At 42.4% G+C, this 19,226-nt stretch overlaps 2 protein-coding genes across 5 annotated transcripts in view; one reads left to right on the forward strand and one right to left on the reverse strand.

Moving 5' to 3' along the window:
- Ndufb1 (NADH:ubiquinone oxidoreductase subunit B1) overlaps positions 1–3,795 on the reverse strand; it is an 8,114-nt gene extending 4,319 nt beyond the window's left edge. The window contains exon 1 of one of the 2 annotated variants that reach the window (XM_029540983.1): positions 3,705–3,795. The gene's annotated coding sequence lies outside the window, so the exon portion shown is untranslated. The remainder of the gene's footprint in view (positions 1–3,704) is intronic. The other variant, XM_021202210.2, reaches the window with a different exon arrangement.
- A 30-nt stretch (positions 3,796–3,825) lies between these two features.
- Positions 3,826–19,226, forward strand: part of Cpsf2 (cleavage and polyadenylation specific factor 2) — a 27,099-nt gene continuing 11,698 nt past the window's right edge. The window contains exons 1-8 of one of the 3 annotated variants that reach the window (XM_029540981.1): positions 3,826–3,934; positions 9,806–9,987; positions 11,249–11,408; positions 11,493–11,598; positions 13,340–13,469; positions 15,159–15,274; positions 16,532–16,719; positions 17,456–17,746. In XM_029540981.1, coding sequence (XP_029396841.1) covers positions 9,839–9,987; positions 11,249–11,408; positions 11,493–11,598; positions 13,340–13,469; positions 15,159–15,274; positions 16,532–16,719; positions 17,456–17,746 — 1,140 coding nt within the window. In that variant the 5' untranslated portion in view covers positions 3,826–3,934; positions 9,806–9,838. Of the gene's footprint in view, positions 3,935–4,020; positions 4,182–5,486; positions 5,626–9,805; positions 9,988–11,248; positions 11,409–11,492; positions 11,599–13,339; positions 13,470–15,158; positions 15,275–16,531; positions 16,720–17,455; positions 17,747–19,226 lie in introns of those variants that run through there. The other 2 variants (XM_021201589.2, XM_029540982.1) reach the window with 2 other exon arrangements.

Here is a 19,226-nt window from a genome sequence, read left to right on the forward strand (position 1 = left end):
GGATTTCTGAGTTCGAGGCCAGCCTGGTCTACAAAGTGAGTTCCAGAACAGTCAGGGCTACACAGAGAAACCCTGTCTCGAAAAACAAAAAAACAAACAAAAAAGTTGCAGTTACTATATATAAAGTTCATAATATGTAATATTCCACATAGCAAATTCCTGTTTGAACATCACTGATCTCTAAAATTATTATGTAGCACACAATGAGATAAATATATACTAACAACTTAGCCATCTGTTAGTTATGTTGTAGTCTGTTGCCTAGTTACAGCTGGAATTCTCAACCTTAACTACACATCAGTACCACCTGGGGAGTCCTTTTTAAACTGGAGAATCTGGCTTTACCTCCAAGATGAGGCTGGACTAACAGAACCATTACTAGAATTCTGAGAGACTGATTTGATCTGGCTCTGTTCAGGAGAGAGATGAGTTAGGACTATGGGGCTCTTGCCACATATAGGCTCTTCCAGACACCACAACTCATCTACTGACTTGAATACAAATGCTTCTTGGAGATTTAAATGTAAGTAAAGCCAATCTTACTTCATTTCCTATAAGACAGTTGTTCTCTTCCCCTTTATTAAGTAGCATCACTTATATATATAAAGTATTTCTTGAAATGTTAACCAAGAGCTCACCAAATGAACTGATTATAAACTTGAGCCAGTCAAGTGGAGATGATAAAGGGAAATTACTTTTAATAGCACTCAGCTGCAAAATACTTACTAGTCAATGTCTGTGTTCATGAGACTGTTGGAGTTTGGCAAACTCAGTGGCCAGCCATACTTCCTGTCCTTATTGCAAACTTAAGGGACAGAAAGATGATTCAGCAAGTAAAGGCACTGGCCATCAAGTCTAAGGACCCACACTTGATTCCTAGGAGTGTGAGAGTTGTCTGCTACCCTCTGTACCAGCAAGTGTGCTGTGGCATGAAAATGCATACACAAACACACAAATGTTAAAAAAAAAAAAAGTCCTTAGCTTCCTTGTTTATACAGCTGTTAAGACAGCATTTTTGTACTAACAAGAATTTGCAGATTCCCAGCTCACAGCAGTTTCAACCTGTAGGCTATGAGTCATTACTATTGGCATGGATGGGTTTGGTCTGGCTCTACTTAGAAAAGAGGGAAGCCTTATGGGCCTCTTGCCACAAATGGGCTTCTACAGACTGGAGGCATAATGAATGACAATGGTACTAAGAAACAGATTCTTCACAGAATCCATGGTGGCCTCAGCCATCATGAAGGAATATCATCCATAGGAGAAAATGACAAATCTTAGTCCCAGAGAGGCATCTCATATTACAGTAGATACTCAACTGGCTTGGGGAGCAATGCAGTATACATTATCTACAGAGATGTCTTTCTGCAAGTAGATGAGCAGGGAGGGCAAAAGTGGACATCTGAGAGAATGATTCGCCATAAAATAGGGGAACTAGAGTGAGGGTCTTGGTCATGGGCCTAAATCCATAGAGCTTCATCTAGTATAGGCAAAGGTGGTGAGGACCAGGACAAGCTGCTCTTCAGGTTTGGTGTGGGTGAGCTAGGAATGTTACCAATAGGACAGGGCCAAATAACTGCTTTAAGGAATATACTCCTGGCTGGTGCTTATGAGAGCACATATTAATAGTCTCTTTAGATTTATTTTTAATGTTTTGTATGTGTGTGTGTGCCTGTGCATATGAGTACAGGACCCCAAGATGGCGAAAGGCATCAGAGTCCTTTGGAGCTGGAGTTGTGAGTCACCCAACGTGTGTGAGCTGTGAGTAGAGAGCTGAGAACCAAACTCAGGTCCTCTGGAAAAGTAGCAAGCACTGTGAATCCTGAGCCCAGCCATCTCTCTAGCTCTAGGTGTCTTTTTGCATGTGGGGCCATAAGAAGAATTTTGTTTTTATTTCAGAAATAAAATATAGCATTATTGCTTTGTTTTTCAAGAGAGTGTTTCTTTGTAGCCCTGGCTGTTCTGGATCTCACAGTAATCTGTCTGCCTCTGCCTCCTCTGTGCACCACTGCCTGGTGCTGTGGTATTTAAAAAAGAAAAAGAAAAGAATTGGGAGGCTGGGCAGTGGTGGTGCACTAAGAAGGCAGAAGCAGGAGGATCTGAGTTCTAGGCCAGCCTGGGCTACACAGAGAAACCGTGTCAGGAAGGAAGGAAGGAAGGAAGGAAGGAAGGAAGGAAGGAAGGAAGGAAAAAGGAAAGGAAAGAACGCATTTAACTTTGAAAAGCACATACTGTATTACAGAGCCACACACTCTGCCTTGGTCATTTGGGGGTTGGGGGGGCGGTTCGAGACAGGGTTTCTTTGTATAGCCCTGGCTGTCCTGGAACTCACTTTGTAGACCAAGCTGGCCCATTTATTTTTTAATATTAAGTGATCCGATCTTTTTTTTTTTTTTTTTTGACAAGCTTTTAACAAGAACTGACTCTTTTGTTTGTTTTGTTTTTTGAGACAGTCTTACTGTGAAGCTCTGGCTGGCTTCAAACTTTCTCTCTGCCTCATCCTCAAAAGTAGTTGGAATAAAAAAAAAAAAAAAAAGTAGCTGGAATTACAGACTTGGGCCAAATGGAAGAGGTGTTTCTGCATCATAGCTAATTCATAAACTCCTCACCATAGACTGCAGATTTGTTAAGTAACCATGTCTCAAGACTGGGGGCATTTCTTTTTTGAAGAAATCCAAATTTAGTTGTGGTAAAGTAACTTGCTTTAAGTATAGGGTAAAGAGTAAGGATTAGCAGAGACCTCAGACACTCTTGTATCCTGATCTGGCTTAAGCTCTTTTGTTGTACTGTCTCTCCTTTGTATGGAGGTAAACAGTCAAATAACTCCTCCTCTCTTCTTTGCAGACCTCTCTCTCTCTCTCTCTCTCTCTCTCTCTCTCTCTCCATATCCAGCCTTTGCTTTTTAAAACAAACAAGAAACCAACTAACCCCATATATACCTTAGTATTTTTCTCTAACACAAGTTTCTTTCCCTTTTCAAGAAGAAAACAGAAAATGCTGTGAGTCTTTTATCTGGATTCATGCTGGAAACATGTAGACTTTTTTTTGTTTGTTTTGTTTTGTTTTTCGAGACAGGGGTTCTCTTTATAGCCCTGGCTGTCCTGGAACTCACTCTGTAGACCAGGCTGGCCTTGACCTCGGAAATCCTCTGCTTCCCAAGAGCTGGGATTAAAGGCATGCACCACCACTGCCCGGCACATGTAGACTTTTGAAGAAATAATAATCTTGTGTCGGACTGGACCCCACAGTTCTCTGTAATTATTACAAAGTGTCACCTAAGATATGGAATGCATGGAGCAAAACCGAGACCGTTGAGATCATAACACGCACTGGAAACCAAGCAGAAAGCCATGTTTTTAAAAGGCAAATGGCTACGTGCGGGTTTCACATTTAGGAGAGTTGGGCGAGGAGACAGACGCCTGGGCGAATGCGCCCCGCTTCTGGATAGGAGCTGCATTCGCTACTGTGGGCTCAAGAGTCGGATCCTTGAGAACCCTTCCGAGTCCCCCGAGAGCGAGGCCATCAGATCGTCCCCAGAGACGCTTTGGTTAGGTCAGCATCAGGACAGTCTTTGTAAAAGGTGTGGGGCGGGCAGCGCGCAGGGGTCACCGAAGGCGACCCTGTTTCCCCCTCCACGCGAGCGTTCCCCAGAACCCTCCCGCCCGCATCACCACCGCGGGTGGCGCCAGGGTCCCCAGACCCACCTTCAGCCTGGTGCCAAGCGCGACCAAGGACAGCCGCAGGGAGCTAGGCCACTGGCGCCGGCGGAAGCCGTGACCTAAGGAGCTGCCACTCGCCGCGCCAGCCCTGAGGAGAGGGGGTGACGGCGGCACACCGGCGCTTCTCTCTCCCTTCTCCCGCGTGAGTGCCCTACATCTCAAGCTGTGAGTGATCGCGACACGTTTCGAATAAAACGCGGATCCAGGCTGACAAGGTTTGCGAGCTTTTGCGCTGTCACCTTCCCTGACCCGGTTAGTCGCCACCCCTACAGATGGTGTCGCCCGGGTCGTCCCCGCCTCGGCCGCTCTCCTCAGGCCCAAGATGGCGGCCACCACACAGGGGCTCCCGCCGGCTGCTCGCCGCCGCTGAGCGCGCGCTAGCTCTGCTCGCTCTCCGACCTGCGTTCCACCAGGGGTTGGGAAGGGCGGCGGACGGTGCCGGGGGGGAGATTGGCCTGGCAGGTGAGGACGGGAGACGGCAAGGAGCCTTCGGGTTGGGAGGAGGCCCTCTAGGGGGATGGGTTCCCGCGTCGGCCCGGTGTCGCCCGGACGCGCTCCCGCGGTTTCGGTTGTGACAGTCTCCGAGGTTCCTGGAACAAGCGTTCCGCAAGGGGGAAGAGAAGTGACTTTTCCCCGGGCTGAGACCCCGGGGTGTTGGGGCGCTCCTATCCTCCTTGCCCTCCCTCCCGTCTAGTTCCTCTGACCTTTCATCTGCTGGAGCTAAAAGTTAATCCGCGTCCAGCCCGGGCTCTTTCCCCTGGGACCGCCGTGCTCCCCAAACCTCCCTATCTCTGCCTTTCCCATCTTGGGGTCAGAGACCACGAGGCCAGCAGGTGCCTTCGTAGCTCCTTAATTTTAAAGACCCTTGAGAGGCGTATGCCACGCCTTGTTAGAATTAACTTCGCTCCCAGCGCTACCACAATCACCGCGTTTCCCAAGATCCCATTCCTAATTTCCTTGCGTACGTACTTTTCAGGAAACCAGAAGTCAGGCCACATTTCCAACCCCAGTACTCTGGCCCCTGTGACAGGGAGAGAACTTAAGCATCATCTATGCTTACTTTCTAACCTTTAATTTTACAATTCCTTTGCCCGTTTCAAAGCCTTTCTTTACCTGCACGATTAAAGAGAGACTTCTCCCACTGTAAGCCCCAGGACTAGTCCAGATCCCTCTTTGCGTATTCCTCACTGGTTGACCTCAGCGTGCACGATCATTCTTGAGAAAGCAAGTATCTGATGTATTCAGGATGAAGCAGAGGTAGTCGAAATCACTGTCCTGGGGGGAGTTTCCGATATGGTGGGCTCACTGCTTTCAGCACATTTATTTATATTGCTTCGAGTACGGTGCTTGGTTTGGGAGCTGCAAAGGTGATCGCTTTTGGACACATTCATCATCCATTGGCAAACACTCCTCCTGCCTCCTTTGTGCTAAGTAATGAAGCTTTACCTGGGGACAATGAAAAGCTTGCACCTGAGCTGAATCCAGAGGAATTTGCTAAGCCTGGGAGAACAAAGTTACTCCTGGGTGCAGAAGAGGGATTAAACACTTGAGAAGGCTGAGCACTATTGGGGAGATTTTTAACAAAACAAAAACTGGAAGAGTGGTTGGTGAAGACCGAAGGTGCAGATTTGGTTGGCCTGTGAGTGGGCTTGGAGCTTGGCTTTCGTGTTTAGTCAGCAGGAAGCTAGTGCACCCTTGGCAGGGAGTGGGCATGAGGTATTTATGTTTTAGGATGATCTGGCGTATAAGGGTATGCAGGACCAACCTGAGACAAGAAAACTAGATGCAATGTCATCCATTCAGGTAAGGCAACAAGCACCTTTACTGAGGAAGAACCACCTGAAGAAACGAAGGAAATGCCACCTACATAGGGTTCCTCTAGTGACCGCCAGTTTGCTGGTAGCGGGTGAGTGGTTTTAGTCTGGGAAACTTGATGGTTGGTGATACCATTGAAATCAGTCTGAGACATGGACATAAAAAGAGGGTGGTGCCTTCGAGGCCAGCCTGGTCTACAAAGTGAGTTCCAGGACAGCCAGGGCTATACAGAGAAACCCTGTCTCGAAAAAAACAAACAAAAAAAGAGGGTGGTGCCAACTTTGCTCTTACGCAGTGGCAAAACCACAATGTTCCCCAGCCCAAAGCATTGATTTGGGAGTCTAGACCTCTGCTATTACAGTGGCCACTAGCCACATGCAGTATTGAGCACTTGAAATGAGGTTGGCATGGACAGGGATGAACTGGAAAGTACACGCCGAACGTAGTGCAAAAACAATGGAAACTGACTCATTAAATGACGACCTGTTGAAGTGATGATTTGACACTGTTAAAACACCAGGCCTTACCTCTTTTTGCTGTAAATGGCTGGGAAATTTTTAAATTACATCTGTGGCTCACATTAGTCTAGACTAATAATGGGTGAAGGATGAGAAAGGAGGAAAATTTGAGCCAGACCTTGAGAGAATGAATAGTAAACTGGTGTCAGGCAGCTCCTGGTTCCTCCTCACCTCGCTCCCAGTAAAAACATTCAGTTACTTGTTTTTATTTTTCCCTCTTCAGGCAGTAGATACCTTTAAAGGTTGTTGGTGTGTGTGTGTGTGTGTGTGTGTGTGTGTGTGTGTGTGTGTGTGTAGGCACATATCTTCCACAGCGTATAAATGAAGGAAGGCCACAGACAGCTTGGTGGGGTGAGTACTCTACTCCCATCAAGTGGGTGCAGGGGATTGAACTCAGGTTTAAGTTAACCATTGAGCTAGCTTGCCAGCCCTTCCTTCAAAGACTTGAACAAGGGATGGTAGTGTTTGTAGGGATGTTTTAGATCACTCTGGCAGTAGAATTTCCAATTGAGATAAAGAGGGGGAAAGCTGCTGGGAATGAAATGGAGAAACCCAAATGTAAGGTAATGAATGAGGCCTGCCATTCAGGTATCGGCAGTAAGATCAGAAGGGGGGATAGTATACGTGCAAAGTGTTCTGAGGGAGAAGCAATCCGGAATTGATAGGAGATGGTCCCAGAAAATAAAGGGAAGACCTTCAGCCTTGGTTACTTGGCTTAATAACCAATTGATAAGGAATTAAAAAAGACATTTGAGACAAAACAAATTTTAGTCTTAGCATCAGTGAAGTGGAGAGATGTTTGAGTATAATTGTGCAATTTCCCCTTTTCTTGTTTGTGTTCTGTTGGTGTTCGGTCATGCACATCCATCTATTTTCCGTCAGCACAGTTGCCTATATTATGCCTTCTTCCTACTTTTTAAATTTTTTAAATGCCTCTGCATTGCCTACAGAACTAGGTCCAGGGTATCCGAGCCCTTCTGCTGGGCCTGTGCTGCTCACGTGGTCAGTCTGTCTGTCTTTCTATGGAAGCGTGACAGGCTGAATTTTTCACTGATACCTTCTAGCTTTGTGGTTTTCATCTTAGCTGATGTTATTCCAGTCTTTTGAATGTCTTCTCTCCTGCCCTGACTATACTGTATAAGTCTTTAATAAGTAATCTTAGTTCCTTTAATAACAGAAGCAGTTGAAAATTTTTAAAATTCACTTACTGAACGATTATATATATATATATATATATATATAATAACTAATTTGGCCCATAATTACTTATGTTTTATCCCTTTTGTAAATTTAACTCCTTACAATTTATGTATCTCTTTCCTTTTAGATTAATTTATTTTATGTGTATGAGTTTTTGCTTGTATGTATACATGTATAACACATGTACAACACATACATGTTTGGTGCCTTTGGGAATCTAGGGCTTTGGATCCCCAGGAACTGAAGTCACAGATGATTGTGAACCACCGTGTAGAGGTTGGAAGTGAACCCAGGCCCTCTATAAAAAAAGCAAGTGCTCTTAACCTCTGAGTCCTTTCTCCAGCCTCAATGTATGTTTGTTTGTTTGTTTGTTTGTTTCTTTCTTTCTTTCTTTCTTTCTTTTTTTATGGAACATATAGGGCCAGACATAATTGTACATACCTGGAATCCTAGCATTTTAGAGGCTGAGGCAGGAGGTTAAAGAATCTGAGGCCATTTGTGCTATATTATCAGCCAAAAGGACTTCACAATGAAAACTTGTTTAAAAAAAGCAAGCACTTCTTCTGTTGCTCATGATGCCTTAGAGAAAGACAGAAATTAAAACACCAAAGTTATAGCTGGAAGTATTTTGCTGTATTTGTTTAGCTATGTTACTGGGATCTTACATCACTTCCTCCCTTTCAGTCCTTATTTCACCCTAATCCCTTCCAACGCCTCCCCCCATCTCCACCCCCAAACACTAGGAGAGAAAGAAGGTAGGTGGGGAAAGAGGATATAGACCTCCTAAGACAGCTTCCTGTTGATTAGGGGTATTGAGTTCCTTGGCACAAATCCAGTCTTTGTGGTCAGGCTATCTCCAACTTCTCCCTCTGCTCAGGACCACTTGACAAACTGCAACAACAGGAACCATCAGTAAGCCAACATAGGCCTTCTTGGGGCTCTCCTGAATCCCCAAAATTCCAATTGTAAACTATCTGGAGCTGGCAAAGATCACGCCCTTGATAGTACACTCAGCAAATGATAATCNCCCCCCCCCCCCAGGAAGCAGCCTCTTGTCCTACACCCAGAATTAAAACAAAAATGTACTCAAATGACATAACTGCCTTTAAAAAAAAATTTCTCAATACAGACGTAAATTGCATTACATTCACGAGACTTTTTAAAAAAAGATTTATAAAGAACTTATACATTTGTGTTTTATCATATCTTCAGGTGAAATATCAGTAGGTAATGAATCTGGTAAAGATACATATTTACCATGGGGACCTAAAAGATACTTTTCATCTTTTAAAGTCTGGGTGTTTCTGTAAAAGTTAATGTGAATTCATCCAGTTCTTTGCAAGCACTTTGATTTTATCATTAAAGTGATAGCTAAAGTAGATTGATTCAGTTGGGCATTTAGCTCGGTGCTAGCACACTTGTTTAACATATATGGGTCCCCAAGTTTGTGTTCAAAACAAAATAGAAGGCATTTTTGGGGAATATTGCCTAGATTCTCTTCAAAGTTATATTTATGAACATTGTTATGGAGTAGAAAATTTTGCCCAGCATCTCAAAAAAGTAATCAACAAAAGGGAGTTGGGTTAGTTAAATGTAGACCCTGCATTGCCTGCTGAGCCATCTCACTTTCTGTTACCAAAAGCTTCATCGCACGAGTTTAACCACAAGTCTGTTAATCTTATTGGAAAATGTGTGATAGGTATCGCCACATACATTGCATCAGGAGTATGCTGACTGCCTACTTTATGTCAGTCTTTGTTTTGAGAATTGCAGACATAAGATACTGTCAAAATTCATTGCAAATATTAAGATCGTTTTCAGTCGCTTACTGTGTTGCACAAGTGTTAACATTAAGCTTCCTGAAAGCCATGTTTCCATGGATGTATACATTTTGCTTGTGTGTTAAGGACTGATGGAGGAATGGTTTCTAATCCAATTCTCTGGAGAGTGTATGCATGACCTTGTATAGAGGAAAAAAATAGAAAACCATGCCAACTTATCGTGCAGCCAAAGGAAAAACTGACTGACCATGGAGAGCGAGTTCCCCCCCCCAAACCCCCCCGACAGCCCTGGCTGTCCTGGAACTCATTTTGTAGACCAGGCTGGCCTCGAACTCAGAAATCTGCCTGCCTCTGCCTCCCGAGCGCTGGGATTAAAAGCGTGCGCCACCACGCCCAGCTGGAGAGTGAGTTCTTACTCACTGCCACTTAGTACTGAGCAATATGGGTAGTGTAGTCTATGCTTTAGATAATCTCCACATTATAAGGACTCCTCCATCCTTCATAAATGTATATCACTACTAATGTATGGATTGGAGTCCCCAGGTGAGGAGAAGTTAGTTAACTTGCCCTGAATCGTGTAGGAGTGGATTGACATCTGGATCAGTGATTCCAAAGTCCAGTACTATTCACAGACCTGCCCTGGGGGGATGGAATGGATTTAGCATGCTAACTTTTAATCAGAGCCTGGAATTTCTGTGCACTTAAAAATTTGAAATAACCTGCCTGCTATGTGGACTGCGCTTTTATGCTTAATTATATTTCTCTTTGCCAGCCCCTTTTAGATGCCCATTACTGGACCAGAAAGATGACATCTATCATCAAGCTAACCACCCTCTCTGGGGTCCAAGAAGAGTCGGCTCTCTGCTATCTTCTCCAGGTTGATGAGTTTAGATTTTTGTTGGACTGTGGCTGGGATGAACACTTCTCTGTGGACATTATTGATTCCCTGAGGAAGTAAGTAACAGTTCAGACTTCTAAGGTTTGATTAAATCGGCTTTAAAAACTCCTCAGCTGGGCAGTGGTGGTGTAAGCCTTTAATCCCAGCACTAGGAAAGCAGAGGCAGGCAGATCTCTGAGTTCAAGGCCACCTGGTCTACAGTACAAGTTCCAGGCATCCAGGGCTATACAAGAGAAACCAGGTCTCAAAAACAGACCCTACCCTCAATTTTTTTTCTACACTTTCTTTTTTTTTTTTTGGTTTTTTCGAGACAGGGTTTCTCTGTATAGCCCTGGCTGTCCTGGAACTTACTTTGTAGACCAGGCTGGCCTCGAACTCAGAAATTCACCTGCCTCTGCCTCCCAAGTGCTGGGATTAAAGGCGTGCGCCACCACGCCCGGCTTTTTCTACACTTTCATAACATCATTTGATGTTATATACTGTTGCTATTATTAATTTAGTAAATTTTATTTATGACAAAAAACTAAATTATGGCCATTGTAATTTACAAAGTTTTGATTAGCTGATAAGTTATGTTTTTGTAATACAGCAAAGCCTTATTGTTACTTTGCTAGTGGAACAGAGAAAGTATACTCTTTAATTTTTTGGAAAGAGCACAAGTCTGTCAAAACCTGAGGAGAGGGACACTTCCCCAAGAAATCTCTGTCTTCCCATCACATGACCTCACTTTCTGTGTCTCCATATTCAACATTGTGACTTGATTCATGGTACCCACCTGATACAAATGTCAGGGGAAAAAATCAGTTACATTTGCAGCATTATTACTATTAGTGAACGAAAAAGAAGAACTTGAAGCCAAAAGGAGAAAAAACATCTCTAAGGCATCCCCTTTATTCTTGTTGTCCCTGAGGATATATCTTTCCCTGGCTAATGGTATTTCTGCAGCTGGCATTTCGTTTTTGTCACCAAGCTAGAAAGCTGAAGCAAAATCAGTAACAACTATGTGAGCATATAAATGTGGCCCCTTTAACACTTAGCAGCATATGTGATAACCATTTAAAGTCAACTTATATGTGCTGTCTACATTTTCCTTTTTAAGTGTTTTAATGCGCACCTGATACCATAATAGTAGAAATTTCAATTCATCAGGGGGTGTGAGTGGGAGGGGGAAGGGTGGCAGGGGAGTCATTGTATTAGCCCTCGGGTTTACTCTTTGACCTTAGCATAGCCTTGAGTCTAGAATGGGTGAATCATGATGGTGCTTCTGCCCATTCTGCTCAAAGAACTGACCGAGTTGCCCTCTGGTTGCATTCACAGGCATGTTCACCAGATCGATGCAGTGCTCCTGTCTCACCCAGATCCACTCCACCTCGGTGCCCTCCCATTCGCTGTGGGGAAGCTGGGTCTGAACTGTGCCATCTATGCAACAATTCCTGTTTATAAAATGGGTCAGATGTTCATGTACGATCTTTATCAGGTAATTGAAACAATTATAAGAGAGGCGTTTGGGTTCCACTCGTGATCATTTTTAATCATTTAATTTGGCTTGTTTTTCTTTTAGTCTCGACACAACACAGAAGATTTCACCCTCTTTACACTGGATGACGTGGATGCAGCCTTTGATAAAATACAGCAGCTGAAATTCTCTCAGATTGTGAACCTGAAAGGTAACATAGTGAACTCATGGATGACCAGGGTGGAAGCTTTGCTGTGTCTTTTTCCTGACTTTGTGGTTTTAGCTTTTTAGTTTTTACAGTCCCAGGAGGTTCAACGCAGAGCCTCATTCATACCGGGCAAGTAATCTCCCCTGTAGCTGCATCATAGCAAGCTTAGATAGTCGGAGTTGACTCAGCCTTCAGAAAAGTACTAAAAGGAGTTTGTAACAAACATCACAGGCAGTGGGGTATTGAAAGAAAAATTAGCATTTTCTACCTAGAACTTCCACTTGAGTTTCAAATGATTTCACACTAAATACTGACAAAATGTTAACAGCTTGGGGTCCTCCTATCTGGGTGGAAACAGTGCTTAAACTGTATAAAGTAAAAAGAGCTGCTGTGTCTGGATCCTCCTTGGAACTTACAGTTAGATTCAGGAGACAAACTGACCCAGAGCCCTAAATGTAGCAACTAAAGCAAATTAAATACTTGAACAGCAGAACAGAAAACTTACTATTTACTAAGGTATTGCTTAATTAAGTACCAGATCTTCATCAGGGAAGCCTGTGACAGATTTTCTTCTTTTTTTTCTTCTTTTTCTTCTTCCCCCCCCTTCCCTTTCTCCCTCTTGCTCTGGCCCCACTTTTTATTTGTTTCTCATTATGGATGGTTGTGAGCCACCTTGTGGTTGCTGGGATTTGAACTCATGACTTCCAGAAGAGCTGTTGGTGCTTTTAACCACTGAGCCATCTCACCAGCCCTGACAGGTTTTCTTAAATATCCCAGCATTAAATATATGGCACAGTAACTGGTATGGTGGCTCCTGCCTGTAATCCCAGTGCTTGGGAGGCTAAGAGAAGGCTCATGAGTTCAAGGCCTATCTAGGATATATAGCAAGTTCAAGCATCCTGGGCTGTATGCAGTGAAACCCTATCAAAAAAAACAAAAAAACCAAACAAACAAAAAAATAAATGGGGGCTGTAGAAATGGCTCAGCAGTTAAGAGCATTGGCTGCTCTTCCAGAAGGCCTGGGCTCAATTCCCAGCACCCATGTGGCAGCTCACAGCTGTCTGTAGCTCTGGTTCCAGATAATCTGACATCCTCACACAGATATACGTGCAGTCAGAACAATAATGCACATAAAATAAAAATAAATCTAAAAGATGAAAAATAAAAGAGTCAACCACGAAAAGTGACACAGTAACATTTGATGCTAATGATAAGTCACAGAATGACCACGGGTGGTGTAGTCTTAGCAGTTTTACTTTGTTTAGCTTTTCTGTGGGTAAATTCTTTACTATTTTAAGGTTTGAATTGTTATTCCATCAGTTTGGGTTAACAGATATGGGATCAACTCGGCAATTATTTGTGCAATAATAAATATCAAAACTTAGTTCTCAGGATGAAGCATAGTGGTATTTGCCTGGTATGTATGAGGCTCTGGGCTCAATCCACGACACTACAAATACAATGTACAGTTTGTGCTAAGTAATAGTGCACTGGCTTTTAAGGCCCATTGCTGGCCTTGTATCTAGATAGATACCTCTAGGGGAACACATAATGAAAAGAGAAGAACAATTGTCTCCATTAAGGGAGGAGAGTAGCTACAGACAGGACAGAAGGCTTTCTTTTCACTGTAAGCACTGAACTTTGTGCCACTGTTGAGTATGTTGCTGTTAACATAACTTAGAAATACAATTCCTCTAGGCTTGTGAAAATAAGTCTCAGAATTGTCATTATCTTGTTGATGTAGGCAAAGGACACGGTTTGTCTATCACACCCCTACCAGCTGGCCATATGATAGGAGGGACAATATGGAAAATAGTCAAAGATGGAGAAGAAGAAATTGTGTATGCCGTTGACTTCAACCACAAGAGGGAGATGTAGGTACAAGTGCTAAAGGAAATGCGGTTTTTGTCTCCTTCACTGAAGCAACTTTTTGATTTTGTTTTTTAATCAAAACTCTACAGCAATTTAAGACCACCAAGTCCTGAGTATTTTCATTGTAGGGCAACAAGTTCCTTATAAGATATAAGCACTTTAACATTTTCTATATCAACACTCTGTAAAACATGTTTCACTGGAGGTGTTCAAAGTAGTGGATTTTTGCACATTAAGTGATATTTTCTGTGACCTTCTTTGACTTGTTTCTTACTAGCACTTTGAGACTTCTTGTCCCTTTAGGGGCTGTAAAGGTAGTGATCTCCATCTAATTTAATGATACTTAACGATAGTATCCCTTTAAAATGGTACATAGTAGTTATAATTTTATATTATTAATTTGATATTAAGATAAGGGGTATCTTGTGTTAGATTCCAGTCATCTCAAGCTCTTTACATTATGAAGCATTAAGGACTAACAGAATCTAGATTTGTGATTGTGGGTGAATGAGAAGGATGGAAAATAAAGTAAATGGTGAATGAGGTCAAATGAATTAAGGAGGTGACAGTACATTCTAGGTGGGTTTAGAATTAACTAGAAACAGAAGCTGTATTGTCGTGTCCAGCCTCTGACTTGGAAGAGATTGTACGCACAAAGGTAAAGGCTCAAGTAACTTACAAAAGAAGTAATAAATTTGATTATATAAAAATTTAAATTAAATATTTAAATTAAAATAGTAAAGCCATTAATCAGAGCAAATGCTGTAGCAATTAGCCAACTACTTACATATGTATAAGACTAGGCATTACTCAAGAAATCAAAAATACACTAATTGCAAGATGACCAAGTATTAGTCACAAAGCAGATACTGAAAAAATGTGTACTTATTACATGTTTATATTATTTTAAAATACTGATAGCTTTGGCTGTCTTTCTGGTTGAGCCTTCCCAGAAAAGGTTACAATACAATAATTGTATATTCTATTGAATACATTTCAAGGAAAAATTTTAAAAAATATAGCCAGGTGTGGTGGCACACCTCTGTGATACCAGTACTTGAGAGCTGGAGGCAGGAGGTTGGGATTTCAAAAAACGTCTCTTTCAAAGGTAAAGTGGTGAAAAAGTGTGTTCAGCAGATAAAAATAAATGGTCAGATGAATACAATATGGTACAGATCTAACAGGAAGTTTTTACAGTTGTGAGGCAGATGGGCGCCCTGCTACATGCCTATAATCCTGGTGTTTGCATGGCTGAGGTAGGAGGATCACACCGTCACCTAGGCTGCATATGCATATATATATATATATATATACATATATATATATATATATATATATGTGTATGTATGTATGTATATATATCCCAGTTTTCTAAAAAACAAGCTTCAGGCAGAAAATTTTTACAATTTCTAAAAGTTAGGTTTAGAAAAATGTTCATGTCATAGAAAAGTCTAGAATATAGAATGGATATATAGAAATATACATGTGCTACATGCATATAAGGGTACAGAGAAAACCTTGTTTTTTTCAGAAAGATTATGTCCAATATGTCATATCATCTATCTTGAAGAGGTGGTCCTTGTTAGTGTGAGGGAGGCCTTATGAAAGCAGTTTCTTATTTTTGTAATAGGTGGAGCAATTACTGTTTATTTGAAATGACAGATATTCTTTGTCTTTACACTTTGTTGTAGCCACTTAAATGGATGTTCCCTGGAAATGCTAAGCAGACCCTCTCTGCTTATCACAGATTCATTTAATGCTACTTATGTGCAGCCTAGAAGGAAGCAGAGAGATGAGCAGCTCCTGAGTACGTATGCTTACTGTTCTGTTGGAAAAGATTGGCAAACTCGGTATTTTTCTAACTGCATTTTATACAATTTCTATGTGCATGTATGTGTGTGTATGGGCACATGCTTGCCACAGGGCGCATGTAGAGGTCAGAGGGCATCTTGTAGAAGTCCATTCTCTCCTCTCACTATCTGGATACAACTTGGGTCATCAGGCTTGGCAACAAGAGCCTTAACCTATTAAACTATCTTGCTGGCCCCATGACTCTTGTGTTATTTTAAAGAAATGTTAATGTGACCAGTTCAAGGTGCTCTCTCTGAAGGTTAGCCTCCTCTGCCACTCTGCTTGAAGTCAGCTGTCCCAGGCATTCACTGGTCTCTGTCTGTATAACAACTGCGTATGTACAGATCAGAAGGGCAGTGAGCCAGAGAGAAGTTAGGGTGCACAAGGTCTGCTGGCTGGGTGTTTGGTGTTCTGAGAGTTATCTTGTGTTTACAGGGGTGCCTCTGAGCCATCACTTCTTGCTTCTGCTTTGACTCCTCCTGCTGTGCTTTGTTATATTTTATAAACCATATGTGATTGCAACAGGAAAGCTGGGTTCCACTTTTAAATGTATGTGCAAACACTGATCTGACTGACTACTTACTAATCCACTAACCTTAGGAAACTCTTCAATTCGTGTGTGTGCACTTGCCAGGGAGAGTGCATGTGTATGTGTTTACGTGTGTGTTTGCCAGCTAGAAGTTTACCTGTAGCCAACACTTCAAAGTGGCTTTGAGAACAAGGACATCTATTGCTAGAGATGTTTTTTTTTTTTTTTTTTTTTTTTTTAAGATTTAATTATATTATTTATATAAGTACACTGTAGCCATCTTCTGACACAACAGAAGAGGGCATCGGATTCTATTACAGATGGTTGTGAGCCACTATGTGATTGCTGGGATTTGAACTCAGGACCTCTGGAAGAACAGTCCGTGCTCTTAACTGCTGAGCCATCTCTCCAGCCCAAGATGCTTTTTTTTCCCCCTTGGGAAAAAAAATCCATGTTTTGTGTTTTATTATACATGCATGCATACAAAACATGTGTCATGTGTTTTTATTCCTAGGAAAATATATTCAACCCAGTGAAAAGTAATTGTGTTAATCTGAACAAATACCTTTCTATGTGTCCTACTGACCACTTACGCAATCTTTATAAAAGGCAGCAGGAAATTGTATTGTGCTTAATTTTGTTGCAAAGCACATGCTTTATAGGATTCTTCTATTCTTGTTTAAGCAAACGTCCTGGAAACTCTTCGGGGGGATGGGAACGTGCTGATAGCTGTGGACACAGCAGGCAGAGTTCTGGAGCTTGCTCAACTCCTGGATCAGATTTGGAGAACTAAAGATGCCGGGTTGGGCGTTTACTCGCTGGCTCTCCTGAACAACGTCAGTTACAATGTGGTGGAGTTTTCTAAGTCACAGGTTTGTCCTCGTGTACCACTGAGTTGAGTGTTTGAATTGCCCTTCAGATTTTATTTTCCTGCAATTAATAATAATAGTAGCTGAACATTATCTTACGGTTCTGTGTTCTTCACATACATTTTTCTTTTAAACATAAAGTCTATTTTTGTCTCCATTTTGCAGACTGAACAAGTTGCTTGTTTTCTTACTCTTGGTTCTATGATCGATAAAAATGAGGGTAAAAATAAAATATGCTAGAAATCATCTTTTTTTTTTTTTAAGATTTTATTTATTTTATTTATATAAGTATACTGTAGGTGTCTTCAGACAGACCAGAAGAGCGCATCAGATCCCATTACAGATGGTTGTGAGTCACCATGTGGTTGCTGGGAATTGAACTCAGGACCTCTGAAAGAGCAGTCAGTGCTCTTAACTGCTGAGCTATCTTTCCAGCCTGAATTCATCATTCTTGAAATAGTTCTTTCCTTCCAAGTGACAATCCCTGGGTTATAATATTCATATAGAACATATTTATTCTCTTAAAAAGATTTAAGCTGACATAAGTGGAACTGCAAAAGTGGGTTTGTTGTAAGAATTAAAAACTGGGGGAAGAGGATCTAATGGGGGAATGAAGCTGGTTAGCTATTTGTACAAATTTCATCAACTAGTGGAGGAAAGGACTTAAAGTTTGATTATTGTTAAATATCTCATGAGTCTGGCATTTTCTAATTATCGTCATTTTTCTCCCTTGCATTAGGTAGAATGGATGAGTGATAAATTGATGAGATGTTTTGAAGACAAAAGAAATAACCCATTTCAGTTTCGCCATCTCTCTCTGTGCCACGGTCTTTCTGACTTGGCTCGAGTTCCAAGCCCCAAAGTTGTACTTGCCAGCCAACCTGACCTGGAGTGTGGATTCTCAAGGGACCTCTTTATTCAGTGGTGTCAGGACCCGAAAAACTCAATCATTCTAACGTATAGAACAACTCCTGGGACTTTAGCACGTTTCTTAATTGATAATCCTACTGAGAAAGTTACAGAAATAGAGGTAAGCACTTATATTTGAACTTTATTCTATTTATTTGGCACTGGCTCCAGTTAATGCTGCCTGTGCACATATGCGTGTGAGTGAGGCCATCCACTGAAGCATGGGCAGCACTCTTGTGCCACATCCTTCCCTCAGCTGCTGTCAATTGCCTATAGCTCTTCAGCTAAAGGCAGGGATCCTCTCCTATCTGGGCTGGAATTTTGCCTTGCTTAGTCTCATACTACCAGAAATCAACATTTCACAACATTCCTCCTTGTCGTCCAGCTCTTAAATTCTTTCTGCCCTCTTTTCTGCTGTGTTTCCTGAGACTTGGAGATGTGCAACAGTTGGTACAGAGCTCCTGTGTAGGGCTCATAGGTTTCCGATGACCATAGGTCTTCATTAATTGCTGCCCACCACAAAAAGCTTTTACAACCAAGGTTGAGAGCAGTACCCATCTATGGGTGTAAATATCAGTGTTTGGAAGGCAGTTTGGCAACAAACATGACCATTTACCCAGAGCTAACAGTAAGTTCCTGCTAGGGCCAGTGACCTTCCTGGCCAGGGACTTTTGACTAGGTTTGACATTGCCAGGCACCAGTTCCCTCCTGTAGAGCACCCTCCTGTTGGTTATACCCACAACAGTCATGCCCCTGTTACACCACTGGCCACACTCAAGTAGATATTCGCTCCTGCTTTTGTAAAGGCAGGTGCTCTCGCTCTGTATCATAGCTTTCAACTCCTTTTTCTTTCCTTCACAATTCATGCTGTCAGTCATGATGATTTCCTAACACCTTTTTGACTTAGGCACTTATTAATCTTATTTCTATGCTAAGACCAGAGACCTTACTATGCTAGGCAGATATTCTGCCAAATACCCAGCCCCATTGCTGAGTTTTGACCTTGATTCTTCAGGTCTTTCTGGAGTCATTTCTCTCCTTCTACCACATGGGTCCTAAGGATTAAAATTAGGTCGTCAGGCACCTTTACACACTTTGAGTTAAACGGGAACAGTAAACAGATTTCCGTTCATGTTGAGACCTCATCTCAAAGGGCAACGACAGTGGCATTTGGTAGCAGGTTCATTTTTTTCATCCCCTAATAAGCCAGATTTGTCTGGCATTTAACAGAGAAGTTAGAAAGGTCCGTCAGGAATTCCTGTCTTACCACTAAATATAGTAACCTGCCTCTGCACCTTCATCTACAAGGCAGCTAACAGACTGACCAAGACGTAAAAAGATTTAACTTAGTAACCAAACCATCAAATCTGTCAGTTTTTCACACCAGTATTGTCGACTCAGAAGCTCATAGCCATCATTTTGTGAGGGTTCGCCTGTAGCTGTGGGGCTCTGCATAGGTCTAGGGTTGGCCTGTAGCTGTGGGGCTCTGCATAGTTCCAGGGTTGGCCTGTAGCTGTGGGGCTCTGCATAGTTCTAGGGTTGGCCGTTGGCCTGTAGCTGTGGGACTCTGCATAGTTCTAGGGTTGGCCTGTAGCTGTGGG

This window comes from Mus pahari, chromosome 7, assembly GCF_900095145.1.
Source record: "Mus pahari chromosome 7, PAHARI_EIJ_v1.1, whole genome shotgun sequence".
In the NCBI taxonomy this organism is placed as follows: Eukaryota; Metazoa; Chordata; class Mammalia; order Rodentia; family Muridae; genus Mus; species Mus pahari.